The sequence below is a fragment of the Pipistrellus kuhlii genome, unplaced genomic scaffold, assembly GCF_014108245.1.
Source record: "Pipistrellus kuhlii isolate mPipKuh1 unplaced genomic scaffold, mPipKuh1.p scaffold_m20_p_23, whole genome shotgun sequence".
Lineage (NCBI taxonomy): Eukaryota > Metazoa > Chordata > Mammalia > Chiroptera > Vespertilionidae > Pipistrellus > Pipistrellus kuhlii.
The window spans coordinates 5,477,060-5,500,722 of NW_023425522.1; the positions used below are offsets into that span (position 1 = coordinate 5,477,060).

Sequence of the window (23,663 nt, forward strand, 5' to 3'; positions counted from 1 at the left end):
AGGAGGGTGCACAGTGAGGAGGATGCACAGTGAGGGGGCGCACAGTGAGGGGTTTGCACAGTGAGGAGGGTGCACAGTGAGGAGGGTGCACAGTGAGGAGGGTGCACAGTGAGTAGGAACTGTAATCTCCCTGGAGTGTATCATGGGCTCAGCTGTGGGACTGACTTAAATAGTCCCCATACCTGGCCTCCCCTTCTTGACTAAGTGGACTGAAGGCACCATGGTGGGCAGTGGAGGAACAACTCAAAGTTGTCAGGCAGGGCTAGAGGGGGCATGTGATGGCAAGGATGAGAGGACCAGGGCTTACCCCTCCCCCTCCCCAGCTAATCCGGATTCTTCCTCCTCCCCATTTCATGTGGCTTCATCTCTCTGTGTTTTTGGGCAAGAGGAGGGGGCAGGAAAAAGAGAAAAGTAGAAAGCATACCAGCAGAAAAAAGTCAGGGAAGACCAGAGGACAAGCATGGACAGAAGCAAAATAACAGGCAGCGAATAACAGGCTGACAGCTCTCAGCTCTCTCACCCTTCTGGGACAATGATGCCCTTATAATGAACATCTGGATTGTTAGTGCCAGCCCTACAGCACCCACTTCTTTGGCTTCTGGATTCTTCCCTTTTCAGCAGTACTGACACTCTCAGTGAGCAGATTCTCACCCAGCAATGGGGAAACATCCCCAGGCCCGGCCTAGATCATGCCCTCCAAGCAACCCACTCCTCCACCCTCTCCTGATGCCACTCCTCCATCGAGGTGCTCTCAGCCTGTCCTCCAGGCCACTACCACCTTTTTATAAAAATTCCCTTCAACACTGCAGGCCTATGTAAGAGATCTACATTCTCTATAAGAACAACTCCCGTCCCTTTTCTCATCTTCAAAACAATAACTATTCATTATAAAAAAATACATGGAACAGAAAGAACTACAATTCTATCAACATTAATTATATGTCCTCCTGAAGCTTTTCTAGCATGTGTATGCCTATAGGTCAATATTTATGTGTACATACTTTATTACATCAGGAAACTCAATATATTTCTATCCCATATATTTTCAAAATGGGGTTCACATTGTACACTGAACACAGTGTTTTGAAATCATTCTTTCTGCTTAGCAGTATGCTGTGATTATTTCCCTCTGCCACTGGGTAATCTGCTAACCCATGCTTTTCTTTTCTTTTCTTTTTTAAAAAATATATTTTATTGATTTTTTACAGAGAGGAAGGGAGAAAGATAGAGTTAGAAACATCGATGAGAGAGAGTCATCAATCAGTTGCCTCTTGCACACCCCCTACTGGGGATATGCCCACAAACAAGGTACATGCCCTTAACCGGAATCGAACCCAGGACCCTTCAGTCCCCAAGCCTATCCATGCTCTATCCATTGAGCCAAACCGGTCTCGGCTAACCCATGCTTTTAATTGTGGCACAAGATTCCACTAACAGAATAAATCCCTTGTCTGTAATAGCCCCCTATTGGATATTTAGGTTGTTTCCTACATTTTCCAGTTATTACAAATGCTATGTGAATATTTTTAGTTCATATCTCTATGTCCATAGCATAAATTCCTAGTCAAACAGTAAGACAATTTTTATGGCGTATGATACATACTGAAAAACTGTCCTAAGGCCCTAACTGGTTTGGCTCAGTGGATAGAGCTTCTGCCTGTGGACTGAAGGGTCCCAGGTTTGATTCTGGTCAGGGACATGTACCTTGGTTGTGGGCACATCCCCAGTAGGGAGTGTGCAGGAGGCAGCTGATGGATGTTTCTCTGTCATCGATGTTTCTCTCTATCCCTCTCCCTTCCTCTCTGTAGAAAAATAAATGAAATATATTAAAAAAACACACAAAACAAAACTGCCCAAGAATGGTAGCATCAAAAGGTGAACATTGGAGGATGAGAATATGTTATACAGGGTTAGTTGAATGAAAACGTGTTAAGCCAGTGAATTTGGGGATACACAACAGTAATATAGCCGCCGTGGAGAAATGGATGCGATAAGGAGGAAGAGATGACAGTGGTGGTGATCTTGGGATCCAAAGACTGTGCAAAATAAGAACTCAGGTGGAGTCCACTCAAATAAAGCAGAGGGTAGATCTGAAGTTCACTTGTACAGGCTACCTCCTGTGTCCTCGTCTTGTCTTAATGATATTATCATGAGAAATTCCATATTCAAATTAACTAATGGTAATTAGAGGTAGGGCAACTTAGGGTCTAGCTTACCCCAATTTGGAGGAAGGGCTTGAAGCAAGTTTTGGCGGTGGGGTTTGCCATGTCAACAAAATATGAGTGTGTATGAGGTGAAAGGGTTCATGTTAAGCTTCTATGGTTTGAATTTTGTTACTGCAAATTTCTTGCGTATCCTGATGACTTAGGCATGTAATGAGCATCAATAAACTACATGTCCATGGATCCTTATCCCCTCATCTCTCCTATGGGTTGTATCTGCTTAGCACCGTGGTTGGCAAACCACGGCTCATGAGCCACATGTGGCTCTTTGGCCTCTTGGGTGTGGCTCTTCCACAAAATACCACAGTCTGGGTGAGTCTATTTTGAAGAAGTGGTATTCAAAGAAGTTTAAAAAATTTGGCTCTCAAAAGAAATTTCAGTCGTCGTACTGCTGATATTTGGCTCTGTTGACTAATGAGTTTGCAGACCACTGGCCTAGCTGAACTCCTGCCTCCAGCAGAGAGGGGAGTCTTGCCCTCACCCTTGTTGACATTGAGTCTTGTGTTTATTGTTAGTCCTTACCCAAGGATATTTTTTCCATTGATTTTTAGAGAGAGTGGAAGGGAGGGAGGGAGGGAGAAAGCGAGGGAAGGAGAGAGAGAGAGAGAGAGAGAGAGAGAGAGAGAGAGAGAGATTAATGGAAGAGAGACATATCAATTGGTTGTTCCCACACACCCTGATAGTGGCTGGGGATCAAAATGGCAAACCAGGTATGTGCTCTTGACGGGAATTGAACTCGCAACCCTTTGGTGAGCAGGCTAACACTAATCACTGAGCGACACTGGCCAAGGAAAGTCTTATTATTATTATTTTTTAAGTTTGCTTATTCAATGGTTGAAAATATTATGGTTTTAATTTTTTTGATATCTATTATAGATAATTGACCATTTAAAAAAGATTTCTTTATTGATTTCAGAGAGGAAGGGAGAAGGAGAGAGAGAGAAACATCAGTGATATGAGAGAATCATTGGTGGGCCGCCTCTTGCATGGGGTTTGAGCCTACAACCCAAGCATGTGCCCTTGGCTGGAATTGAACCTGGGACCCTTCAGTCTGCAAGCTGATGTTCTATCCACTGAGCCAAGTCGGCTAAGGCTTGGTTATTTCATTTTGTTGTTGACACTATTACAGATGTCTCCCATTTTGTTGTTGACACTATTACAGATGTCTCCCATTTTCCTCTCCTTTGTGCGCTTCCACCTAATGCCCCCACCTGTGCCTTCATTTAAAAACCATTGTAAAAACCATATATTTAATTTTTCTTTGTAAAAATTAAATCTTTATTGTTGAAAGTATTATGTACAAGTATGCCCCTTTTTGCCCATATTGACCCTGTCTAGCCCACCCAAGCTTCACCATCCTATTGTCTGTGTCCATCATTGTGCATATATGCATACAAGTTCTTTGGTTGATCTCTCCCTACCTGCCCACCCAACTCTGCCTTCCCTCTGAGATTCCACAGTCTGTTGCATGCTTCTATGTCTCTGAATCTATTTTAGAACATTTTTCTCAGTTATCACTATATATTTCTTCTTTGTGAATTTTCTTTTTATGTCCATTGCCCACTTCTCAATTGTAGTATTCTTCTAAATTTCTAAGACCTCTTTATATATGTCTCCAAATCCTCTGCCACCCCCAATTTGGCACTGTTATCTTTTCATTTTAATGTTTTAGATGTACAGAAAATTTTAGCTTTTTGGACTTAAATTGTATGTCCCTAAATGTAGTTAAAATTTATTTCCCTAGAAAATTGGGAGTTTTTTTTTTTTTTTTTACTGAGCTGCACTTAATTTTTTCATAATTTTTCTTTTCACTTCATAATTTTTTGTTGTGGCACTGCATTCTGTCTTGTATCAGGTAGACTTACACTGCTCTTGCACCCTTATTAAACCATCGATTCTAGATGTCAGAAGAGTGTGTATAATCATCATGTACTCTCCATAGTGCCAGCGCGTTGAAGGCAGTCTACACCGCTCTGTTAAACAGAGCAATGCGTACCTTATACCAGCATCGCATTTGGGATGACGCGCACAATTGCTCATTATGTTGGGTCAAGGAGTCGTCTGCTCTGTGCCTACATTAGATGGCATCTGACGACGACGACAAAAGGATAAACTCTGGTGCTAAGATATCCAGGTCCTCTCTTCTAATTAAAAGAAGGAGGAGGAGGCAGAAATGAATTAACGGAAGAGAGAGGGCCAGCTGGAGGATGAGGGCAAGTCCAACTGGCTCTCTGGGCTGCTTGACACCCAGCTCTGCTCCAGAAAGCCTCGGCTCAGCTTAGCGTGGTGCGTGCTACTCAATATCTAAATGGAAAACACATCATTCGTGATGAAGTTTCCGAAGAAGAATGGCCGAGTCTGCAGCTGTCAGCATTAGGCTCCAGCTGGGGATTCATTAACAGCCTCTGACGAGGGCAAAGGACTCTGCATTCAAATTACAACATTTACAGAGAAGATCAATATTCGGAAGGGCTACTGGGCCAGAAAAGCACGGCAGCCTGAGCTAATTTATTGCGGCACTTCTGGCCGATTAGAAACAAAGCTGACGGTGTACACAGCACAGCTGGAGGAAGCTGCTGCACTGGAGACTGCCCCCCCCCCCCCCACACACACACACATGGAATGGGTCAGATATGGCACTAAGTACATCAGAGGTTCTTTTTTTTTGCTAAGAGAAGAGAAGGCAGAAAAATACATGTGGCAGTGAATGAAAAGGGAGAGATCAGTTATGATCAGGCCCAGTGCAGGGGAAAGGTCTGGCGTGAAGCTTTAGAGACAAAGCAGAACAAGCATCTGCTGAGCCGGTGAAGGAAGCCGGTGACGTAGTACCATCAGGGGAGGAAACAACGGAGGGAAGGAAAGACTCAGAGCTGCGAACAGCTCACCAAGTGCAAAGTATTGCACACTGGCAGCAGCCCCACGGCACGGGCACCCTCACCACCTCATCCTCTAGAGCAGTGTTTTTCAACCTTTTTTGGGCAAAGGCACACTTGTTTCATGAAAAAAATCACGAGGCACACCACCATTAGAAAATGTTAAAAAATTTAACTCTGTGCCTATATTGACTATATATAAAGTAATTCTCTTGAATAGGAATCAAATAAACACAAAGAAAGTATTTTATAATTACTTTATTATGAAATATTAAGTAAACAAAATAGTTAAAAATTATAAAATTCTTGTCTTGTCTGCACCTACGGCACACCAGGCAACATCTCGTGGCACACTAGTGTGCCGCGGAACAGCGGTTGAAAAACGCTGCTCTAGAGGAGGAGACCAAGGCTTAGGCAGGTTACCTGTCCTTCTATAGGCCTACGGCCAAAGGTTGGCAGCACCAGGGTTTGACTCTGGGCCCGGCTCAATCTACAGAGCATGTGCTGTGACTATTCCACAGGCCCCATTATCAAGTTCATAGCAAAAGCAGCAAAGCTTAGGAAAGATATAGGGAAGTGGTTGGCAAACTTATTAGTCAGCAGAGCCAAATATCAACAGGACAACTATTGAAATTTCTTTGGAGAGCCACATTTTTAAAACTTAAACTTCTTCTAACGTCACTCCTTCAAAATAGACCTGCCCAGGCCGTGGTATTTTGTGGAAGAGCCACACTCAAGGGGCCAAAGAGCTGCATGTGGCTCGAGAGCTGTAGTTTGCCGACCACGGGTATAGGGGAATCAAACTAAAGGAAATGCTAAGAATTCAAGTGGTGAGAACAAATAGCCAATAAACCATTGAAATGAGCTTAGGCCTTTTGGCACTTGGACATGCAGGCCCTCACCTTGGCCGGCCCCTCGACCCCTCAGCCCTAGGCGTTCCTGTGGAAGCACACATGGTCCATCACTCTCTGCCCCACCCTATTCCCTCCTTGGACACAGAAGGAGGAACCTTTGGAGTGAATCCACATGCCTCTGCCATGGACACTGTGCAGTGACGAGAGGCCACGGATATGTGCTTCTCATGTGCTGGTTTGCTCTGTTTCTGTTGTAAGAGGAAGATGCATCTCTGCTCTTTCTGGCTGGTAGGGGCTGCAGAGAGGGCCGAGGAGCCTCAGGCAGGGAGGGGAGTGCAAGGATGGAGCCATGAGCAGTGGTATGTTAAATTACACATCCAGACGCACTTTATTCCTCAGAATTGCCCCTCAAGGCGGTTCATTATAGCCGTTATTTTTCCATTGCTAAAACAATGTTAGTTTGATCACTCACGTTGGAAACCACATTGACTGAGTCACTTGCTATTGTCACAAATTTAATTTACTCTTAAAAGATAATTTGTCTCAATCCCAAGACTATGACACAGGCTCGGGTAGCTCTTAAAGAGGAGGAAAATGCTCATTGACGATTCAACAAGATTATTGAACATTTCATTTTGTTGTTGACACTATTACAGATGTCTCCCATTTTCCTCTCCTTTGTGCACTTCCACCTAATGCCCCTACCTGGGCCTTCATTTAAAAACCATTGTTTACTGCCCACCACCCACTATGCATCAGGCACTGTCCAAGGTACTGGACTCAGTGGTGAGTGGGACACTCAGTGCTCAAGGAACTTCCTGGATCAGGGGAGACAAAAGGAACAGGAAGAAGCATCCTAGTGTGATGGTTGCGAGTAAACATTTTGGAACCAGACAGCATTAGTGTGAGCTCTGTTACTGATTTATGGGGTGTGTGATGTTAAATGAACCTTCTTCAGGGTTTTGTGATGACTAATCAACATGGTGGGGGGCGGTTTTCTTCAAAAATCTACAGATGCTTAGGGGCAGGTGTGGAATAAGAAGACAGTGGCGTTTTGTCACCTGGATGCAATGGCAGCAAAGTTAGGGAGCTTGCACCAGTGTGATTGAGCCTATGGTGATCAAGGAAAGTAAAGACATGGTAGATGAAGGGACAAAAGAGTCTGAGAAAGCAATTTATTTCTTTTCATGAAATAGTCTCGATAAAGTGTAAGAATAACCAGAACTGGAGCAGGTGAATGGAAGGGTAAGCAATGCAAATCAGAGAATGGAAGGTTGGAAGTTGAGATTTTGGAGGTGGGTTCATTCTTGATAGGAGTTGCAGGATACAAACAAATAAATGAGTAACTGAGGTGGGATGGACAAAAGACCACTGGAGCTAAGGGGGCCGAGGAACAGAAAGACAAGGTGTACACAGATGCCAAGAACAAAGAAAGGTGTGATGGAAGAGAGAAGGATGGTCCCAGCATGAAGGATGCTGGTGAATGCTGGGAGTAATGGATGCTAGTAGATGATGGTAAGAAGAAGAGGTAATGAAGAAGTAACGAATATGGAAGTCCAGTTGCTTGTGTTTCAAAAATCCTGGAGTTTGTGGAGGATAAAAGGAGAAATGCCATTGAAATGGTGTGGGGTAAAGAGGTTCCTACTTCTCTCTAGGCTGTGGGGTACAGAGAATGAGGAAGAAAAACCAGCTGTCCTCAACTCAAGGTCAGTCAGAATTTATCAAGGAAGGAACAGTTCAGAGAAGCTGAAGATGAAGTAGATTTTTATGCTTAAGACCATGCGTACAGGGGACAGGCTGGAAAAATTGGGGCCGGCAGAGAGGGGAGCTAAATGGAGAGAGGGGGAATATAACGAGCAGTGTAGGGATAGCAATGGCATGACCATAAACTATCTGAGAGGCTTAGTGACTAGTTCAGTGATTCATTTGATAGCAACAGCTCTTATAAGGACATTTCACTTTTGAAATAGATGTGCTCTTGTCTTAAACAAAGTGCTCCAATCTCATCATTATAAAATTGGCCCTATAAAACTGGTCCAGCTGTCTGGACTAGAATGGGATCAGGATACAGATGCTGAGCTATCTGGTGCTCCTTTCGTTACCTCAAACTTTCCCACAGTGTCACTGTAGTCGTGCCCAGGGATTATGAATGACAGACAAGGAAATGATTCCTGTTCTGCCTGAGGTCGGCACCAGGGTGCCCCCTGGGGCCAGTGGCAGGAGCAGCAGCTGCCCCTTGACCTCCACAGAAGAAGCAGTAGCTGGATTCCTAGTTTGTCAGTGTCCTTCAATGCCTAGGTGAAACCCCAGATATGGGGAAGAGGAGGCAACAGAGAAAGGAAATCAAGAGAATCTACTTACACATGGCGCATGGCATCCTCAAACAGAACCAGGTCCATCACTGCGTTGACCTCATTGTGATTCTCCAAGGCTTCCACCAGAGTCTGGGTCAAAAGTTCCCATGATTGCACGGGCATGTACTTGGGCTCCCCAATGCCGTTTGCAAAGTGGCAATACATGTTAAGGCTTCCAGTCTGCTCCACAGTCTCTTCCATGTCCTGGTGAGGGGACACAGGACAAGGGCCCGCCTTATTGACTCGGTTCCGGTTCCACACAGGGAGAAGAGCCCTGGTTTCCCTCTTCTCTAGGCACCTCCCTAAAATCAAGTATCAGTGCGATTCCAACACGTTTCCTCAGAGAACCCTCTAAGGCGGATACTTAATATTCGTGTATCAGGTCCATGAAGTCATGGAGGATGTTTGATTCCTTTGGGGCTGAGTGTGAAAAGGAAGGGGAAGGTGTCCTTCTCACCAGCACAGTAAGGAATAGGCTTTGTGTCTGAGCAGAGCAGATGGGGACACAGGGTGCCCTTCTCTAAGCAGGGCTCTTCCACCACAGCCGAGTGAAGGAGATCATGACCCAATGGCCTCATCTCTCCAGCACCTTCCAACACGTCTTGTTCTGCAACCCACAGTAGTATCCTAAGGCATCCTTTCCTGTTGCCTGTGTTAGTGCATTCTAGAGGATGCAAGCCCTGACCATAAGCTCAGCACAGAGGGCTTGGTTTCTGAAGAATATGCCACTAGCCATCCTTAGGTGACTGGTTTGTTTATAAGGACATTAATCATCTTTTAAAAATATATTTTATTGATTTCAAAGAGGAAGGGAGAAGAGAGAGAGAAACATCAATGATGAGAGAGAATCACTGATCAGCTGCCTCTTGCACACCCCGCACTAAGGACTGAGCCCATGACCTGGACACAGGCCCTGACAGGAAATCAAACCATGACCTCCTAAGTCAATGCTCAACCACTGAGCCACTCGAGCTGGGAAGGACATTGATCATCTTAAAGCTGTTGCCAGAGAACCTCTATTTATAAACTTCCATAAGGATTTGGGCTTCTGATGTGCCAACTCTTGTCCCCAGAACAAACCGTGCCATGTTTAATGAATACTTAGTACAACTCAAGCTAAAAGAGGTGGAGTCTGCTTCTCTTCACCACCACTCTGTTCGCTAAGTATTGAAGGCATGGCTGATTTTCCTTTAATTCCGAAGGAACTACTTACGTATCAAACACAAACATCTGAGACTTCCAGAGTAAGAAGGGTTGTAGAGGAAGCAAGTCTAAGAAAGAATAGGTTTTCTAACACAAAGTTAAAATTTATACCAGCACAAGCAATTGCCCACACCGGCCATTCTTTCCTCCTGAAGTTCAGACTGGAGGGCCACCTGGAAGGGAGGCAACCAGCCTGCTGTCCACCAGCAGGGGCACTGCCCAGGACAAGGGCACTGTGGGGGCAGCATTGAACATAGCAACTTACACGTAAACCTGTGGGACTAGATTCATCAAACCTAATGGAGGAAAAGTAATATCCTTAGGAAAACCAGGACAGTTGCCTGGTAATAATATCAAAGAGTTTTATTTTGAAGGTAGTTTTAGGGCCACAGAAAACACACTGTTCTGGTTTTGCTGGACAGTCACAATAAATGCCAGACATTTGGATAACATAATGCAGGAGAGCCATTCTTGCTAGTTGAGAAAAACTTGTGGAAACAGATGTGGGAGTACAGTTACCCAACTTGAAAATGAGCTAATATATTGGGACTCTGTTCCGATGGCAGTCAATTTACACTGAGGATGCAGGAGAGGAACAGTGAAAGTGAGACCTGGAGAGTCTGGGCTCCAAAGACTCTTTGATGAACAAAATATGACTCTAGCTCTGTGAGCAGAGCCAGGCTGGATAGAGGAGAGAGGGAAAACCAACCCAAACAGTGAAAAAGCGTTCTTTATAGTGAGACTGCATCCCTCAAGGGCCTCACATCAGAGAACTTTAAGCTTTGTGGTAGACACAGGGCTGTATCACTTTCTTGGTAAAAATTTGGCAACTTTTCTTTAATAAGAACACCAAGATTTGGTGCAAAGGTGCTTCAGGCTGGCATTTCAATTGTTGTTGGGACTCATAGATACAGAGATGGTTGCCAGGTAGGAGATGGTTTGGGGGCTGGGTGAAGGGATTAAGAAGTACCAATTGTTAGTTACAAAATACTCCTGGGATGTAAAGTACAACCTAGGGATTATAGTCAATAATATTCTAATAACTATGTATGGTGCCAGGTGGGCACTAGACTTATCGGGGGGATCACTTCATAAAAATTTATGTCAAACCATCATGCTGCACACCTGCAACAAATATAAAATAATATTGAGTGCCAGCTATAATTGAAAAATTAAAAAAATTTGAAAAAAAAATACAAAGCCACAAATTCACAGCTTTTACAAAAATGATCCAAATGGCCTACTCATTAATTCCCAAATGTGCCTTCTACTTGCAACCTCATATCTGCAGGTATGTAGTTCCCTGTGCCCTGGGCATTCCTTTGTACACACACCAGGAAACCTGCTGAAGCCTGTTCATATCTACAGCCTATACAAGGCCTTCTGGGAGATTCCACTCCCACAGTTACCATATGCTCCTGCTTTACATGGGAAAGTTTATGATAAGCAACTGCTCATACTCTCGCTAACCTTTCATCTGTAGTAACTTACATTTATTAATATATTGAGAATAGAAAATTTTAAAATCACTTTAATCATAGAATTGAGGAGCCATTTTACCCAACTTTTTAATTTTTATAAATAAATAAAATGAGGCTTAGAGAGGTCAAGTGTCTCTGTAAGTCATGAAGCTGGTTAGTGGCAGAACTAGTCCTGGACTCACCTTACCATAGCACTTTGTACAAATTCTTTAAGAGAATGACTGTTGGGCATAATGACTAAAACTTTAGAGATATTTAAACCAAGATTGCCAGACTCAGTAAATAAAAATACAAGAATCTCATGTAACTTATACCAAAAAAATTATTTATCTGAAATTCCATTTAACTGGCCATCCTACTTTAGAATCAAAACGAGTATTAGGAGCAAGCAGAGCAACTTGAAACAAAACAGAAAATCACGTTTCTGCTTAAGCACAACATCCCCCTGGAGCACGGCGCAGCTTACAGTGCCTTCCCCTTAGGACGCTCAGTAATCCAATGGCCAGAAATACATCGTCAGGGGATCTCAGAACCTAAAGCAGTTGCAAGAATTTCAGAACATGCAACATCTGACTATTTATCAGGGGCCTGGCCTCTTTTCCCTTAAATTGTCACAGAAAAAAATGACAACAGCCAACACGACAATAGCCCTCTGGTGTGAATGAATCAGAAGTATATACATTTTTTTTTTTTGTCAGATGGGCTAAAACTATAATATTTTCTTTGTGTGCGGCAGGATTTAGGTAGTTTATGTGTGCTGTGAGATGAAAAAAGTTGAAAACCAACTGATCTAAAAGAATATCTTTGAAATTTTAATTTTGGTCCAACACTCATAGTATACAGTACAGGTGTCCCTCATGCATATATTTTATCCAGAAGATGGTTATAAAAAGAAGTTTCACAAAATCAGAATAGCTGGACAAGGACAAAAGGTAAGGCATGTTATCAACCAATAGCGTGAGCTGTTTATGGCTGCTCAAGTCACAGACAGCCACATTGGCATTGGGCATGCTCACTAGGCCAACAGGCTTAGGCGGGTGGAATGTGTGTGACGTCTTACCAATGGCATAGTATGGAGATACAACCATTCTATCTCTCATCCCTCAAAGGAGAAAAGGATCAAGAGTTTTGCTTTTGCAGTAATAAAAATCAAGAATGAAGTGCTTATATTATATTTCCAGCCAAGCCCAATAGTTCAGATTCCAAATATCCAGTTGTTAGGTAATAGAGCAAAATTTTACCTAATTTATGCTGTGACAGTGTTTCTTCATAATAATGGACACAGTACTTTGCAAGACTATGTGAAATTAGTGCTTATTTTTACAAAGATCCTTACAATGAAAAAAAGGGATACACATATCTGAAAAGGAAGCTATAAATGCTGTTTGTGCAAAAATAAAAATGTGCACTAATTAAAAACAAAACAACAACCAACAAATGTGTATAATGGCAGTATTAATTATGTCTGGGTCTAGATCAAAAGGATAGGCCCTTAGTATACAGACCCACATAGAAACCTCTATTTCAAAGACTGAATGTTGTCACACTGAAGTGGTAGCTTAGACCAGATTAAGAAAACATAAAGGCTCATTTGCAGAGCTAGCAGTGAAGACATAAATGGGCAAATTCTACAAAACTCAGAGAGGAGTATCTGAGATGTGAGAGTGCTGTACATCACGCCATATAAAAATGATGGGAAAGTGGAGAAATTCAGTGTTCAGACTAGTAAAGAGAAGAGTGAGCTAAGTTACTTAAAATACTGTCCAAACATTCCAAAGGCTGCTGTATATGTTGGGTAGACAGTAAAATCTTCAGAGATAGATCCAGGATCTTATCAGGAAAAAATATGGAGTGCTGAACCTAACAAGGTGAACACAGGAACAACATGGTACATTTGAATATAAGATTTGATTATTTTTATATTCAAGAGAGGACAACATGCAGTATGTATGGAAAATATGGGGCTTTGGCCAACAGAAGGCTCAGTGTTAGCTGTGGGGTAATTTTGACACTAAAAACTATAATGTTGTCCTAAGAGGTGCTAATGTACCAGTGTTTTCCAAGGCATATTCTAAGAACCATTCATTCCGAAAATTATTAACAGGGAAAGAGTTGTAGGGTCCTATGCATTTGGAAATGATAGATGAATCAGGATCATTGCTGATGGTCAGGGCTTTCATGTGTTGCATACACTGAATTTCTAAGAAAGGAATATGATATGAAGTACTTTCTCAACTTGAGAAATCATAGATACCTTCTTTCTAAAAAGCACATTGTGGCACCACTATTTAGCAGGGCACATTTGGGCAAACATAATAACAAAGTTATAGTACATAAGAATAGGGAATGATGATTTTGCTTTTGGTCAGACACAGTGGGCTGTGTGGTGAGCCAGGCACCACAATTTCAGAGGAGAAAATGGGCTGGAGAATAATCAAGATGATACCAACTACTCTGGGTTTGAAAACAAGCCATGTCTGAAATGGTTAAAAGAGCAGAGGCTATTTAGCTTGGAGAAGAGACAACTTTGAAAAGGCAAGATAAATTATCTTCAAATATTTGAATGTAGACCTAGGATTAACAGACAGGAAAATAAATTTTAAATTATGATTAGAATAAATTTTCAGTTTTTATAATAGTTTCCAAATTTCTAAATTGTTCTAAGTTTCCTGTCATCCCCAGTTCCCACATGGCTGTTCAGGGAAAGCTGAGATGGTGCATTTCTGAGGATGCTGGTGCATGGACTGGGGTGACTAATCTGGGAAATGACATGGAGGGAGTTACTACAAAGGAGGGTTTGGATGAGTGGATGTCCATAGACCTTCTCAGCACTCAGATCCCATGATTCATTTCTCTCTTCTTGCCTTAGTACTTTTCATTTCAGCAAAGGAATGATAGATTTTTCTTTTCTTTACTAATCTCTTATTTTCTCTAATTTATGGGCTGTACTTTTATTATTTGGATGATAGTCTGCACAACTATCATTGTTTTTAAATGTAGAAAGAATTCACAGTGCAATACTCACATCAAAAATTTTCTTGACCACATCTGTCTGGATTTTATCAAAAAGAACCAAGTCCTTTTCTTCCACCATCTTATCCCGGTAAACACGATTTGATTCGTGCAGATAGAGCTTTACCAGGTCCCGTGCAGACTTCACACACTCCACCGAGGAGAAGAGAATGCCCTTTAAGGAGAACAGACAAAAACATGGCATGAATAACAACTTACAACAACAGCTCCTACTTAATGAAGCCAGTCATGTGACAGGTACTGGAGTTGATGTTTTGCCAGACACAGATCATTTAACCATCACAATGATCCCACAAAGTCATTTTTATTATATCCATTTCGCATAATTTGGAAATTGTAGTTCAGATATAGGAAGTATGTCCAAGGCCACATTTGAAATAAGTGGCCTTAGATCAAAATCAAGAGGTTTTGAAATCAGGTTTGCCTGGCCTTAGAGCCGGAAATTTTAGGCATCGCATTCCAAATCCCCACGCCGAGGGAAGGTGGCTCCCCTCTGTTTCAATTCCTTCAGTGTCGTTTTGAAAGCTAAATTCTGAGTGACAACTGCTCATGCGAAATCAGAACGGTGTCGAAGAACTGGGATGAGTACAGTTAACCTCTGCAGTCCCCAACGCATTTGTTTACCCTGAGTAGGTTCTCCGTCCCCTCTAACACAGTAACACAGGACTTGTTTAAAATATTTATTATTTTATCTCAAATTTCTGGCACATCTCTGCTACTATTAGCCAATGTCTTAGCTTTCTTTTTAATTGAAAATAAAGACCACCAAGAATAGAGCGCCTCAACAACTTCAGTAAGTCCTATAACTTCAAACTCTTGGCTCCTGTGTCCGCCTTCATGCCTTTCTTTCTTGTGTCAGAGAAAGAGGGGGGGGGGGGCATTTAATTGCTCCTCTGTACCGGAGGAATAATGCTCAGATTCCGCAGCATGGCACAAAGATCTGGTTCTAATATGAGTACTAGCCTGATTACTCATGATCCCTCTTGTCACCACATCCCATAAAATCCAGATTTCAGTTTCACAAAATTCAAATTAATTTCTGACCCTGACTGAATACATTCTGTGACTTCATGCCTTTGTTCGCTCTGCTCATATTTCAAGATCTAGATGAGGTGATAAACTTTGTTGAGTCTTCCATGGTATCTTCTTTCCTGTCCGACACCATTCCCTCTGATGTGCTCCCATATGACCCTTTAAATATTTATAAGAGAATTATTAGTTTCTAATATTATTTTTCTTTTTGCTGGCTTGCTTCTTCCAGGCCAGGGTGAGTGTCTCAAAGGCAGGGAAATTGAGAGATTTATTTTTGGATGTAGTTTGTTTTAATCACTATATTGCTAGCACCTCACCTGGTGCCTGCCATAGGATTCTCAGGGAATGCTTGTTGAAAAAAATGAATGAACTGATATTGAAGCCTTTAGTTACTATAATATCGCAAGAACCTCCATAATACTTCTGCTTTTGGTAATGGCAGAATAGCTGATCACAGAACAATCCACTGAGACCAACTGCAAAAGATGGGGAAATTATTTTTAAAGCTTGATCTTTTTAGAAGCATCAGAGAGTAAACCAAGTCAGCGAGGACTTGCGGGGCTCAGCTACTGGAGAGAAGAGAAGGAAGTGAGATTAACCCCATGTTGGACACCATTTTTCTTCTTCAGACATTTGCCAATTCGCAAGCAGTGGTTATAGGATCAGAAACGGAAATGTCAGTGACAATGAGAGGTTGAGATGCTGAGCAAAGTTTCCTCATCTCATGGGACAGGAAGGATGAAAACTGGAGTTCAGGCATTACCGGGGAAGAGGTTGTAGCTAAACCCCAATGGGCCCTGTCAGATGGCTATACATTAGAAGTGTAAATGAACAAACCACTCAGTCCTCACAGGAACTAAAGCCCAATTTCAGTCTCCTCAGTCCCTGGAAACTGCGGGCCAGAAGCAGAAGTATGTAATTTCTGAAGGAAAATATCATCATATAAGCCCTCAAATTACCTGCATGTTTTAAAATTCATAATGTCTGGGAATATGATCCAAACCAAGAAAAAATCCTGACCCACAAAAGATGTGTAGGCATTGGAATTAACAGACCCAAACTTTAACAAAACCACAATTAATATGACTAAGAGATTAGATGGCCAGGTAAAGAATTTCAGCAGGGTACTGAAACCTTTAAAAAATAAACCAAATGGCCAAGACCGGTTTGGCTCAATGGATAGAGCGTCGGCTTGGGGACTGAAAGGTCCCGGGTTCGATTCCGGTCAAGGGCATGTACCTTGGTTGCGGGCATATCCCCAGTAGGGAGTGGCAAGAGGCAGCCAATCGATGACTCTCTCTCATCGATGTTTCTAACTCTCTATCTCTCTCCCTTCCTCTCTGTACAAAATCAATAAAATATATATTTTAAAAAAATAAATAAACCAAATGGAAATTGTCAAATTAAAAATGACCCCTAAATTACAGTTACTAAAATTAAGAATTTATCAAATGGGATTAACAAAGAATAGACACAGCTAAAAAAAATTGGTGAGTAGGAAAGGGATCAGCACAAAATAATCAAACTGAATAACAAACAGAAAAAAATTAACAAAGAATAAAACATAAGTGCCCTGGCTAGTATGGCTCAATTGGTTGGAGTGTCATCCTGTATACCGAAAGGTGGCAGGTTCTATTCCCAGTCGAGGCACATGCCCAGGATGCGGGCTTGTTTGGGCGCGGGTAGGGGAGGTAGCCAATCTATGTTTCCCCTGCACATGGATGTTTCTCTTTCTCTCTATCGCTTCCTCTCTCTAAAATAAATATATTAAAAAAAGCAAAAAGAAAAAAAAAAGCACAGGAAGTACATGAAACAGTGAAAAGGTCATATACATGTATGGGAATACCAGATTTAGAGCAGAGAGAAGAGAAGCAATATATAAAAAGATGTTTGCTCTAATTTCTCTAAAACTTAAAAAAGGGCATCAAACCTGATCAAAAAATGCTGCAAACACCAAGCAGAATAAATATAAAAACACCACCTAGTCACATGAAGCATAATGTGAAATTCTTGAAAATCAACGACAAAGAGAAAAGTTTAAAAACAGACAAGTGAGAAAAAAAAATACAGTTACTCTCAAAGGAACACTAAGGCTTAGAGATAATTTCTCGACAGAAACCAGAAAACAATGAAATGGCACCTTCAAAGGGCTGGGGGACAATAGCTGCCAACCTGGATTCTAAATCACTGCCCAAAATTCTTAAAAAATATGAAATAAATGCATTGAAACTCTAATGAAAACTGAGAGGTGCTTTGCTAGCAGATATAAACTAAAGCAAACACCAAAGAAGTTATTCAGGCAGAACAAAAATGACTCTAAATGGAAAGCCGGAAATGCAGGAAGGATAAAGACCAATGGTAAGGGTAATATGTGAGGAAACCTCAACAGTGTTGACTTACTAGGACAGAAACAGTGCATTATGGGTGTTCAATATACACTGAATTAAAATCAATCAGTGGCATACACGTTGAAAGGAGGTAAATTGTTCTATGAGCCTTGCATTATATGACATTTGATAAAGGTACTAATTTATAAAAGATAAAAGGATAAAAGTATAAAGTGGCGCACTTGGTACCCATTACCGTATTTTTCGGACCATAAGACGCTCCGGACCATAAGACGCACCAGTTTTTAGAGAAGGGAAATGAAGAAAAAAAGATTCTGAAACAAATAGTGTCCTAAAATATTTTATGTGCATTAAAACCCAACATCACAGTCATAAACACATGTAATCAACCCTGTAAAGTAAACAGCAGCATTTAGAACCATTTTAGAGCCGGGCAAGCACACAGAGACCACACAGAGCCGGGCAAGTAAAAAAACTTTGTTTTTAAAGTTTATGTGTAGGCTATATTTGGACCATAAGACGCAGGGACTTTTCCCCCCCACTTCTGGGGGGAAAAAAGTGCGTCTTATGGTCCGAAAAATACGGTATATAAATAGTCAAAGGATGCACAGCATGCTAAACAAAAGAGAAAATAAAGAATAAAACAATAATTAGCTCAATAGAATATGAGCAATTGGAGAAAAGGAAACACACCACATAGAACAAATTAAAAACAAATAGTATAATTATTATGTAAAATAATTATTATATAAAATAACATCAAATATAAATGCACTAAACATTCTAATTAAAAGACAAAGATTATCAGACTAGATTTTAAAAATCCAACTGTATGTTGCCTACAGGAAATATATGTATTTTAAATATAAAAATTCAAAACTGCTGGAATAAAAAGCTGGAAGACAATATAGCATAAAGATACTAAAAGAACATGGAGTAGCCATGCTAAAATCATACAAAGTTGACTTAAAAGCAAGAGCCTGATTTTGATATATAGTTTAATAATAAGAAAACGGTCAGTACACTAGGAAGCTGACAATTAATGATCTCAGTGGCCGTGCCAAGAAGTTAAAACTAGAAAGACAAAATAACCCCAAACCCAAAGTAAGTAGGAAGGAAGAGATTATAAGATTAAATATTAAAAATATAAAAACAGATACCAAATAGAAATAGTCAAGAAAGTAAAAAACATAATGTTGGTAATTTTTCAATTTCTTTGAAAAGACTGGCAGAATTGACAACTCCCTAGTAAGGCTGACAGAAGATAAAAAGAGAAAACAGAAAAGGCACACACACATCATCAACATTCAGAAGAAGGAGGGCATGTCAGCTGCAACACACATTTAAAAGATAATGACAGGATATATAAACAATTTTATGCCAACCAATTGGAAATTGTTGACATCGACATCTTACCAGAACTGATACATCATGACAGAAAATCTGAATTGTCTAATATGTATTAAATAAATCAAATTCACAATTTAAGATCTCCCACAAAGAAAACTGCAGACGACCTCATCAGTAAGTTCTTCCAACATTTAAGGAAGACACAATACAATGTTCTGCAGAACCTTCCAGAGAGGAGAAGCAGAGGGAACACTTCCCCATGCCATTTATGAGGGCCTCACAACCTTAGAATGGTAGACGAAAGAAATTATAGGACAGTCACTAACACAGATGGAAAAATTAGAGAGAACAAAATAGCAAATGGAATCCAGCAAAAAGCAGTGAGGTGTGCCATTGACCTTTCTCAGCCCTGTTACTGCCAGGCACTCCGGCCGACTGGCAAGGGCTGAGCCAGTGTGAGCACGGCCAGTGCAAACTCTGCACCATCTTAGTCATGTGCAGCGCGGAGATGGGGGCGGTTCATCATTCCTGCCTCTCAGAGCACTACCAAATTCTGTCCTGGTGGAAAAGAGGGAGGAAGTGTAGAGCTGGACGGAATTATTGAGCCTTAGATCAAGCCGGATGGAGGAAAACAGCGGATTCTCTGGGCAGTGCTGTCTTCAATCATTCCATTGAACTCTTCCACCAGGCCTTTGGACAAGCAGGTAGGCAAAGTGGGATGCAGGCAGAGGGATGCAGGATGTAGCTACAAGCTCTCCCGTGGAGGAGGGTGAGGGGGGCAGTGCTGCAATGGGGGCTGCACTTCCCCACAGGCAGCAGGTGCTGACAGCTGGCAGCTGCGGGCAGGCCTGGCTGGGACACAGAGCCCAGAGGTCCACACCCAGGATGCCTGAGACTGGCAAAGAAATAGGCCCCGGGAAGAAAGACTCACCCCCACTCCAGCATCCCCCTCCCATTCTTCCTCACCATTGCAGCAGTTGCCCAGAAAACAAGGCTGGGACCGAACCTTCCTCCTCAGGAAGCCATTGTCACCCGATTGCCTGCACGTGGAGCTGAATATTCTAGTTTCGATATCAGTGCTGCTGCCTGCCGGCTCTGTGGTCATGCTCACGGCACCTGACTTGTCTGTGGCACACTTCTCTCATTTCTAAGTTGGAAATGATCAGTATTTGACCTTACATGGTGGTTGTGAGGATTAAGTTATTAGGGCCTAGAACTGTGCTTGGTCAATGCTAACTATTATTACAGAATAACGTCAGATTTTTTTTTTATTTTTTTTTTTTTATGAGGGCCTGGTCTTTTCCAAAGTTATCTTTCCAATCTCATCAATATAATTTTATATGTTTCTCCCGCCATGTCCATTCATGCTGTCATCTGCTGCCTGGTGAGTTGTCTGTGTCTCTGTCACATTGGGATAAAAATGTGCGTCCCCAAGGGATTAAGTTTCATGTGATCCAGGTGACAAGGCAGGAGCTAGGGCTGGGGGCTTCTGCTAAGAGAGACCTCACACCATTGCGAGCAATGAAAATGTTATAAAATTATTTTAACTTTTTTTTTTAACTTGGAAAATACAGATGGCAACACCCCCACCTCATGTTGCAGTGAGATTTAAGAGAGGGATTGTGTGATTAAAAAAGTTTTTTAAATTAATAAATGGAGATAAGAGTGGGTACCCACACATGTTGCCATTGTCCAGGCCTGAAAACTGTGGACCTAAAGACTTCTTGCTGCCTTAACCCTCTTACGCTTGTTCTCCTCGTTGGAGGCACAAGGAGCAGCACAGGGAAGGGGAACAGGCTAGGAACCTGAAGACCAGATTCTCATCCCAGCCTCGGTGCGGGCTGGCTGTGTGCTGCTGGGCAGATCTATATAGTCTCTGCAGGTCCCCGGTCCCCATTCTAACGCAGCAACGCTTGGGAGACCCATGTCCACCCAGGAGTGCTCTCCTGAGCAGTTTACAGATGTTCTGGGAGACTGGGAGACAGATGCTGTGGGCACAGTGACTCCACCTCCAGGTTAAGCCTCTCTGGGGCACAGCTCTTGGATATTTGAACAAAGCTGTATCAGGTTTCCACTCTTTGCAACCAAGAGTCCTGGGTGGAACACGCAGGCCCTGTGTTCTCAGGGTCCAGCCCTTTGCTGGTCTTGGGTTCCCCAGAGTCTGACAGGTAGTGTGCTGGGTAATTAATTCCAAATACTTCGCCTCTCCCTCCCCCAGGGAGGGCCATGCTTTATTCCCTGGCCTCATTGACATTTCCCTTACGGGTGTGGCCTCTGTGTGTGTGAATGACATTCTCCCCTCAGTAATGGCCCAGTGCTGTCTTGGGGCGAGGTCTCTCTGAAAATTAGTTTGTGCAGATTCTTATCCAGGGCGGGAGAGTTGTGGTCGTCACCATGTGAGGATACTTGTTCCTGACCAAGGGGAAGAGCGAACCGGGACTTGCTGCAGCGCCCTCTAATGGCGAAAGGCCATACACCACAGGCACAGACAGGCCTTCAGTGTTCAGATGAGCAACTGAAAGGATCTGGAATGGCTCTGGCCTGGGAAAGAAGCCGGAATCATTAGAATCGAGGCATCCCAGGGGCCGGCAGATGGTATCTCAGGAATATTACAACATGGCTTCTTCAAGAGGCAGGGCTGCCCTGCACAGCTGGGGCCATTCCCTTTCCATCCAAGAACAACGGATGTACCAACGGGTGGGCCAGCAGAATAGTTTTCTCTTTCTTTCTTCTATGCCATTTTGCTCGCTAGGCATGCTGACATCATTATGTAACATGATCGCCAAGATGCTCAGCCTCCTCCAGCCCGAAGGAGCCAACTGGGAAATGCATTCTGTTACTGGGAAATAATTTATTACCAAACAGACCTCTAATTTTTTTAAAATATATTTTATTGATTTTGTACAGAGAGGAAGGGAGAGAGATAGAGAGTTAGAAACATTGATGAGAGAGAGTCATCGATCAGCTGCCTCTTGCACACCCCTTACTGGGGATATGCCCGCAACCAAGGTACATGCCCTTGACCGGAATCGAACCCGGGATCTTTCAGTCCCCAAGCCGACGCTCTATCCATTGAGCCAAACCGGTCTCGGCCAGACCTCTATTTTTTGAAGTCCGTCCTCATGGGGTCCATGGCACTCTATTTACCCGGGTATGTTCTTGACTCCATGGGAACTGTGCCTTTGCCAAGAGTTTGGCATCTACTATTAATTCTAATTTACCCAGAATGTGAGGCACCAGATCAGCCCTGAGCCTTCTGGGGTGTCCGGAGCAGATGGGCTCACCTGGAAAATGTTGGCGAAGTCCCGGAGATTGAAGACGTAGTGGAATTTGATTGCCGTGGGTAGGAATGTGGTAGCGATTTTCTGGTGGAAGGTGAGGGCCAGGTTGATCAGCTGGGGGGTGGATTTCTGCAGTGACGCCGGGAAGTTTCCAAGACTCAGGTGCTGAGTCAGGATGGAGCTGTAGATGGAGGACAGGGCTTCTGCTCCCGGGAAGGAGAGGACAAAGATGCTGAAGTGACGCTGTACGAGGAAACAGAGGCATGGTGGTGGCTGAGGGAGAAACCTGGGATCCTGGGATAAAGCCAACATTTCTGATTTTACACAAAACAGGATTCATGTCAGGGCTTTGAATTTCATACTATGGCCACATTTTTTCACATGATACCCAAATTAAGGTTGGGCCTAAAATGACTGGGAAAATAATGGGCTTGGGTCAAAGACATCATTATCCTCAGTGGGGGAGCAGGAGGAGAACTGAGCTGGGCTCAATGGGAGAACAGGAGGAGAACCGAGCTGGGTTCAGTGGGGGCGCAAAAGGAGGACTGAGCTGGGTTCAGTGGGGGAGCAGGGGGAGGACTGAGCTGGGCTCAGTGGGGGAGCAGGGGGAGGACTGAGCTGGGCTCAGTGGGGGAGGATGAGGAGAGCTGAGCTGGGCTTAGTGGGGGAGCAAGAGGAGGACTGAATTGGGGACAATGTGGGAGCAGGGGGAGGACTGAATTGGGACAATGTGGGAGCAGGGGGAGGACTGAGCTGGGGACAATGGGGGAGCAGGGGGAGGACTGAATTGGGGACAATGAGGGAGCAGGGGGAGGACTGAGCTGGGCTCAGTGTGGGAGCAGGGGGAGGACTGAGCTGGGGACAATGAGGGAGCAGGGGGAGGACTGAGCTGGGCTCAGTGGGGGAGCAGGGGGAGGACTGAGCTGGGCTCAGTGGGGGAGCAGGGGGAGGACTGAATTGGGGACAATGAGGGAGCAGGGTGAGGACTGAGCTGGGCTCAGTGGGGGGCAGGAGGAGAACTGAGCTGGGGTTTAGGAAACCTGAGTTTGATACTGAGTATGCACATGACTTGGGAGAATCATTTTATCTCCCTGACATTTTCTTATCCTGAAAAATGAGTTAAATCAGATGAACTCTCTGACCCTGTCCAGTTCTAAGCAGCTTTATAACTCTGGGTCTAGGAGTTTCTCTTCTTAGAAAGTCAGCATCCTGCATGATTTACCACTTTTGAAGGCTGGACGGGGGGAGGGCCAATTCTTACCATGATCAAGTAACATCAGCCCTGGTACGGCAGTGTTTAGGGTCCCAGAACCACAGCCCCTCCCATACCTGAAGCCGTGGGTTGATGGTGAAGCTGCCTGAAGTAGGATTCATACAGGAAACATACTGCACATTCGTGATCTCCTTCAGAGACAGCTTGTTCCGATCATACCTGGAACAGTGAGAAAACATAGGTGAGAGCTGTGTGAACGCCCAGGCAGGTGAGTGCCTTGTCCAGGTGAGATTCGACCTGCCCTGTCATTCACATGTTTAGATGATTGGTAGAGTCTGAGAAGAGACACGAGCCTAGGACAAAATCCTGACAATCCGTTACTTAACGGAAACAGCGTGGGGAGAAGAGACCACGGCGAT

The 23,663-nt window shown here is 43.2% G+C and overlaps 1 protein-coding gene and 1 long non-coding RNA gene across 2 annotated transcripts in view; one reads left to right on the forward strand and one right to left on the reverse strand.

Annotated features, from left to right (window-relative positions):
• LOC118726782 overlaps positions 1-1,705 on the forward strand; it is a 14,218-nt gene extending 12,513 nt beyond the window's left edge. Inside the window, exon 3 of the long non-coding RNA XR_004990397.1 lies at positions 1,695-1,705. This is a non-coding gene — a long non-coding RNA (uncharacterized LOC118726782). The remainder of the gene's footprint in view (positions 1-1,694) is intronic.
• DNAH9 (dynein axonemal heavy chain 9) overlaps positions 1-23,663 on the reverse strand; it is a 294,112-nt gene that overhangs the window by 109,668 nt on the left and 160,781 nt on the right. The window contains exons 40-43 of the mRNA XM_036451929.2: positions 23,361-23,463; positions 22,035-22,274; positions 14,013-14,174; positions 8,311-8,507 (exon numbers count right to left, since the gene is read on the reverse strand). Coding sequence (XP_036307822.1) covers positions 8,311-8,507; positions 14,013-14,174; positions 22,035-22,274; positions 23,361-23,463 — 702 coding nt within the window. The remainder of the gene's footprint in view (positions 1-8,310; positions 8,508-14,012; positions 14,175-22,034; positions 22,275-23,360; positions 23,464-23,663) is intronic.